This window comes from Etheostoma cragini, chromosome 8, assembly GCF_013103735.1.
Source record: "Etheostoma cragini isolate CJK2018 chromosome 8, CSU_Ecrag_1.0, whole genome shotgun sequence".
NCBI lineage: Eukaryota > Metazoa > Chordata > Actinopteri > Perciformes > Percidae > Etheostoma > Etheostoma cragini.
In genome coordinates, this window is record NC_048414.1 from 2,246,141 (window position 1) to 2,253,796 (window position 7,656).

Sequence of the window (7,656 nt, forward strand, 5' to 3'; positions counted from 1 at the left end):
GTTCTGAAGGCAAAAGGGGGTCCAACCCGTTACTAGCATGGGGTACCTAATAAAGTGGCCGGTGAGTGTATATATTCATTTAATAAAATAACAAAAAGTCAGCCCTAATGAGTCACTCGTCATCTGTTGGGTGAGAAGATAATTCGAGATAGACAACTGCATATTAAAGAAGCACGCGCTTCATCACAATGTGCTCTCAGCTCTAATCAACACATCCTCCGATCACGATACACACAGGCCTGTTCAGAAATTCCTATTTTATCCTTTATTGTCTTTCCAGAAGCCATATTTGAGCACACACACATACATAGATTCCTTTAAATGTGAAGGGGAAGATTAAAAAGAGAAACAGGATCTGTGAATTATCACAGAATCACAACTGAATTCATATCTTGCCGCTCCGTCAGAATCTCACTAACATGGAGTCCCAGTCTCGGTCACAATAATCATAAATAGGATGTTTTAGGCCTGTTGGCAGACATCCATTTACAATGTATGCAACGGCATTTAAACATCCTCTTCTCCAATGAAGTTCCTCAGCGTGCTCTCTAGTAACGTGTGTGTGGTCCTGGTAGCTTTGCCATTCGCACAGCTACCTTTTACTTTTTTTTTAAATTTTAATTTAACCTTTATTTAACCAGGAAAGTCCCGTTGAGGTTAAAAACCTCTTTTTCAAGGGAGTCCTGGCCAAGAGGCCGGCAAAAACACAATCAATTACATTTATAAAAGTTATACAGCACAGACAGTTAAAAACATTTACAATGTAAACAGGTCATTTCAAGTTCTCTCAATCTGGATTTAAAAAGCATTTAAGGAAATAAGTTCAGATAATTTCAAGTCTTTTTGCAAAGAGTTCCACGCAGAAGGAGCGGAAGGTCCTTTTAGACTCAGACCTCTCTTTATCAATCCTTTTGGGATAACTCCCACGAGGAAATTGAAATTTCCAGCATCAGTTTTACCAAGAAAAGAAAAAAAGACAGTGTAAAGATCACAAGAAGAGTTAAAGAAAGATAGAAAGAAGAGGTTTAAATAGGTAAATAGAGATAAAAACTGGAGAGCTCCTGGAGAGGCAGCCGTCTCCCTCTGCAGTTTCCAAGCCTGTACTTTGTTACTTTTACTTGAGTTAAGAAGTTAAAAACAGTACTACTACTTTAACACAAGTATCTGTACTTCTACTTAAGTATAAGACTAACTACTTAAGTACTTTTGCCATCTCTGCTCACCACTGACACGTGTGTCTGTTGACATCCAGAATCCAAATGCAGTATTTATTATCCTGTCACTGATCACACGGCTGGATATCAACTGAGAAATAGAAATTATTTGATGGAAAACAGAAATAATAATCAAGGTGGAGCAGGAGACGCTTCGGTAGAAGGAGTAGAAAGCACGCCTCGGCTTATAAAGTCAAATCGCTTTTCTCTTCATCATGCAAGTGGTCATGAAGAAAATGGAGCCTGAACCTAACACACACACACACACACACACACACACACACACACACACACACACAACCCGCTGATCTCCAAGATACATGTTCACCGCTGATGAGTTTCACACGCACACCCTCAACATATCTCGTCATTATCCGAGCTCGTCTAGGTGCGATACTGTTGGTAATCAGCGAAAGCAGCGAGTCGGATCACCTGGCAGTGACCCGCCGAGGAGGAAACAGCGTCGCTGTAATTACATCAAGAGTCAATTACACGACCCGTCCTCCCGTTCGCTCGCCAAAACACACGGCGTGTCTCACAACCGGCGGCTTCAAACCCCACAGCGGCTGTTCGTCCTCCTCCAGTCGCTCTGGGGACGTTTGCAGTTCTGCGGATTTTCAAAGTAAAACAATTCTCTCGGGCTGACTTTCCGCCACGGGTTCGCGACCCTTTACCTGACTCTCTGGAGATCTGGACGAAGGCCTCCACGCCGCTCTCGCCGTAGTTCCCCTCGGAGGCCAGCGTGGACACGTAGTTCCAGCTCATCGCCGTGACGATGTCCAGCATGGCCTGGGCCTGGTAGGAGTCCGGAGGGACGACGCGCGAGAAGAAGTCGTAGCGAGTGTTGTCGCTGAGCTCCGGGGCCGTGGAGGCGTAGCTGATCTGGGGGATCTGTGGAGACACGGAGGGGTTAGCCGTTAGCCGCTAGCCGTTAGCTCCAGGACCACGGAAATGGTACACTTACAGATATTTAATATAGGTAAATAACACACACCAACATGTCATTTTAGTTGTTTCTTATACCTTGTTGAGGCTATCATGATGGTTTCGTTCGCTGGGTCAGCCTTTGTCACTTTTTCCAACACTTTTGAAGCTTTTTTTGAATATTCTGTATTTTAACTGAAGCGACACATAATTTACGTATTTTAATTACGGAGGGATTTTGGGGTAATGCGTTGCCAGAACCTCTGTTTTTTCTAGAATTAAGGTGCCGGTCACTGGGAGTTCAAGTTCAAGACCTTTATTTGTCCCCGAGGGGTGATTCATTTTACTGCAGTAGCAAGAAATTGACACACAGCACATGACAACAAAGACGACAACATCGATTAAAAATACAGTATCAGACCAAATGGGGAAATAAATACCTCAGCATTAAAAGCTTGAGTCCCAGTGTACCTTATGTGCCGATGTTACCTGTTCTTTAGAGTTAAGCAGAGAGATAGCAGAGGGGACGAAGGTGGATTTATACCTATTAGTTTAATTGGTGGCCGACTGAAGAGGGAACCAGAGGGGGGGCATCTTAAATCCTGCATTCAGGGGGTGGGAACTATCGGCCATGATGGATTCTGCCTTTTTAAGCACATGTCTGTTATACAGGTCAGTTGGTTTCATCTGCTGAATCCCAGTGATTTTGCTGCTAACTTTAATTACCGTTGCTAATTGGTTTTTCCGTTTTAAACTCAGAGAAGCACACCAGCAAACACATGAAAAGGTGAAGACGGACTCAATAAAAATGTTTATAAAACAACGTCACCGGGGATCTGGCCACTTGGAACTGAGCTAGCTTTCTCAGACAGAAGAGACGCTGCTGACTGTTCTTCCTCATCATGTCTGTGTTTAGTTCAAAGGTCAGCTTGTTATCAATGATGATTCAACCATTTCAACCTCTTTTCCAGCTATAATCGTCTTTCCAGGAGTGGGATGGTGACGTCTAAAATCAATGCACATGTCGAGGAGAGAACTGGAGTTGAACTGAAAGTAAGAAAACAAGTATTTATTTCATACTCTGGCTCTGTATGTATTTCTCTGTGTATTTGTACAATGTTTGCGCCCTCAGGCACTTTTTAATGTTGCTTTAAAGAAGGCCTGATGGCTGAAACATCATCAAAAGAGAGAAATGCATACAGAGCAAAACCCATTTTCTTACTTTCAAACTATTAGATATCACCCTAAATCTTCCCAGGTGATTCCTTACATTAACACGACCATTTTTAGAATCAACAGTTATCTGAAATGCTGTTTGAATATGGAAATGAGTCATCATGTAACGCTAACGTTTTGGTGAGTTGGAGAGAGATCCACAGACACAAATGTCAAATAAAGGTGTGTTTTGAATGATTACTGTACTTTTACACCTGTTGGAAAGAAGACAAGCGGAAAACAGTGTCAGTGCAACCCCCACCAAAATAAATTATAATCTCTTTTACACAACTAAAGACATATGCTACCTGTGTTGTTGCAGGACTAATCACAAGAAGGCAGAAAATTAAGTGTTTGACGCTCAAAATATTTAATTTTCCTCAGAAGTGGAGAACTTGCCCCCCCCCCCCCCCCCCCCCCCCCCCCCCCCCCCCCCCCCCCCCCCCCCCCCCCCGCCCCCCCATGTTAAACCCAAAGTTACGCCCTTTTATGAAGGCAAAATAGCCCCAAAATCTCATAAGTGTATGACATACAATGTTTTGTGTCCCGCCTTTAAATGTTGTTCAGTTAGATGTTTGGTTGCTGGACATCCTGCAGTATTTTAAGGGGGGGGGGGTGGACACCAGACGCCTCCCGATATGATATGATCATCACGATAATTATGCCAAGATACAATATTAATGCAATTTTAAACAATATTTCGCGATATATTGCAATTTACATAATTTTTTCCCAACTTCTAATCTTTCTCAATTTCAAATGATATTCCCAGAAAGAAACTTAGTCAACATCTGTTTCATCTAAAAATATTAATTTCTCTGTTTGTTCATCTCACTTTAGTTTTATTGCTACAAAACGGGATTGTCAAGCACACAAACGGTCCCGGCGGGGCGGGATAACGGGCCCGTACAGGAAGATCGAAGGCCTGATTGATTTCACTTCACTCAAAGCTCGGCGGGTCGGCGCGTTGGGACGGGCGCCGCCGGACGCCTCATCAGGATTCCCAGAGGAGAAGCGAGGGAGACGGACAGCGGAGGACCCGATGGAAGACACATGTCCCCCGGCTCGCCGACAGGCGGCAAATTAAAGCCCTGCACGGTAAATAAAAAGCTGTCTGAGAGCCGACGCTGTCGCACCGACCGCTGCAGGTTTCACCGTCACAGAGGAAGTCGATTTCCAACACAAAGAACACGTCCAAGCGTCTGATGCAGAGTTTGTTTTCATATTTTAGAGACTTTCACGTTTCCCTGTTTATCTGATGGCTGTGGATTACTTTGATTCACGAGATCACAACAAGTCCAGAACAAAGTTTTCCCATCTGACACGTCACTTTGTCTTTATACAGCATCATATTTTCAGAGTATTTCTTTAAATTGTATTTCTTCTCATATTTTAACCTATATCAAACTATTATTTTTTGGGACTGTTATTGCCACTCTTCATTTTAACCCCAACCGGTCGTCAGACACCGCCTACCAAGAGCCTGGGTCTGGGTCTGGGTCTAGGCCTGGGTCTAGGCCTGGGTCTGGGTCTGGGTCTGGGTCTGGGCCTGGGCCTGGGTCTGAGTCTGGGTGTGGGCCTGGGCCTGGGCCTGGGTCTGGTTCTGGGTCTGGGCCTGGGCCTGGGCCTGGGTCTGGGCCTGGGTCTAGGCCTGGGTCTGGTTCTGGGTCTGGGTCTGGGCCTGGGTCTGGGTCGAGGTTTTTCCTCGCCACTGTTGCTTGCTCTGGAGGAAACTATTAGACCTGTTGGGTCCTTGTAAATTCTGGAGTGTGGTCTAGACCTGCTCTATCTGTAAGGTGTCTCCAGATAACTCTTGTTATAAATTGATACTATAAATACAACTGAATTGAATATTTTGGGCAGAGCTGACTCTAAGATTCAAATGTACCTTTTCTATCTGATTCTACTTTGGAGATTCACATTTTCAAGCCGACTTGAGATAACAAGTCCAGAACAACGTTTTCTGATCTGTCGCTCCATCGTAAGGACAAAATCATCTTCTGATTTTACTCCGTTATGGTGACGGTTTGGTTAGGTTTAGACACATTAAATATTTGTTGTTATAGTCTCGCATTGCCAGACCTTCCTCCACAGGGCTGCGGAGGAGGGTCTAGCTAGTCTACGTAGAATTCCAGAATGGGAGAAAAACATGCTCTGGTTTATTGGCATTTCTTTAAACCAATCACAATTGTCGTGGGCGGGGCTAAGCGACTGACAGAGCCACGGTGCCGCTGCGACTAGCCTCTGGAAGGAACTTGTTTTGGTGGAACGTGTGTAAGTTCAAAAGTTGTTTTAATCGTGCAACAGAAAACTCAGATTGGACAGATAGACTAGCTAGCTGTCTGGATTTACCCTGCAGAGATCTGAGGACCAGGTCACCATAGTCCTCCAATTGGACAGATAGTCTAGCTAGCTGTCTGGATTTACCCTGCAGAGACCTGAGGACCAGGTCACCATAGTCCTCCAATTGGACAGATAGTCTACCTAGCTGTCTGGATTTACCCTGCAGAGATCTGAGGACCAGGTCACCATAGTCCTCAGATTGGACAGATAGTCTAGCTAGCTGTCTGGATTTACCCTGCAGAGACCTGAGGACCAGGTCCTCATAGATCCACCGGAGGTAAGAACGCCAACACAGAGCAATCACGGATGTGGAACAAATCAAGGACTTGAGGTTAATAATTTACAAAATATTTTACATTTTCATATGTAGTTTTTAATTTAGTTATTCAGTAGTTATTTAAATGCATGAAGAGAAAGGAAACCTGTTTTATTTTAAGCTGTTCCCTTCTGACAACCTCAGATCCGGTCAGTGGAGAACTGTAGCGTTGGTTCTGACCATAGCTTCTCGTGTGGAGAGAGATTGTGTGAGCAGCAGCGACAGATTAGATCAGAAACCATGGACATGCATGGAGGGGACGCTGAGAGGAACTGTGATTTCTCTTTCTCACACACACACACACACACACACACACACACACACACACACACACAGTACAGTGTTGATAACTGGAATATTTCTCACTTGCATGCACAAACACACAAAATAACTGGGATATTACACACACATACACACACACAAACAAAATAACTGGGATATTATACACACACACACACACACAAACCAAATAACCTGGGATATTACACACACACACACAAAATAACTGGGATATTACACACACACACACACACACACACACACACACAAAATAACTGGGATAGTGTACACACACACACAAAATAACTGGGATACCACACACACACACACACACACACACACACACACAATAACACAGACACAAAATAACTGGGATATTTTACACACAAAATAACTGGGATATCACACACACACACACACAGAGAAGACCATAATGGGGACCTCCATTAGCATTAATGATGCATTGTGGGCTGCTCAGTCAGCTGTTGCTCCATTAGAGCACAACACACGCTCCTCTTGTATTTATGTAGAGAGTTTCACCGTCCTGTGATTTGAGCAGAAACACAACATTATGACTCCAGCTCTGTGGGTCAAGGCATTAATAATAATGATAGTCCCTGTAAAGTCTTTAGTCCCAAGGACCCACATGTTACTGGATCAACTGCAGAGAGACTCTCAGAGAGAAGTCAAACCTGCGCCCCGCTGGCGGCTGCTGAAGGACTTCCTGCCACGCAGGGAGGACTGAAACTCTAATTAGCGGCCTAATTGGACATCCCACCGTCACATCTCCGTCCTCACGACAGTTCAATAATCAGCCACAAACATCACCGTGACGCAGCGCAGCGGGTCTTCGATGTTGGCTTTTGCGGCTGCTGCGACACACAGAGCTTTTATTTTGAAAAGAAAAGGAAAGAAAAGCTCCAGACTGAGCAGATCTGAAGCTCATATCTTAGTGGTTTGTAGCCATTTTGAGAGAATTCACTCATTCTTTTCACTTTAGAGTTGTTCTTAAGGTTGAAAACGAAATGTCTCAAAGACATGTTGAATTTGTGAAGCTGAATTCTGAGGGAAATGGGCTTAAAGTTAACAGCAGGTGTCAATCTTACACATGCAAAAAAAAAAATTAATTAACTATTTCTGGAAAAAAAGGAACAAGAAGACGTCTTTCCTTGACTTAAAATACCAAAACATTTAAGTCCAACATTTGACATCACAAGTTCCTGTCTGTGTTCAGTTTGAAGGCTGCATGTCTCATTTTGGATGCCAACAACAAAGGCCTCAATAACCACATGTACAGATTCTTTTAACTAATATATTCAGAGAGAGAGAGAGAGAGAGAGAGAGAGAGAGAGGGGGGGGGGGGGG

At 44.0% G+C, this 7,656-nt stretch overlaps 1 protein-coding gene across 1 annotated transcript in view; it reads right to left on the bottom strand.

Moving 5' to 3' along the window:
* grm8b (glutamate receptor, metabotropic 8b) overlaps window positions 1-7,656 on the bottom strand; it is a 104,707-nt gene that overhangs the window by 72,493 nt on the left and 24,558 nt on the right. The window contains exon 3 of the mRNA XM_034880228.1: window positions 1,889-2,105. Coding sequence (XP_034736119.1) covers window positions 1,889-2,105 — 217 coding nt within the window. The remainder of the gene's footprint in view (window positions 1-1,888; window positions 2,106-7,656) is intronic.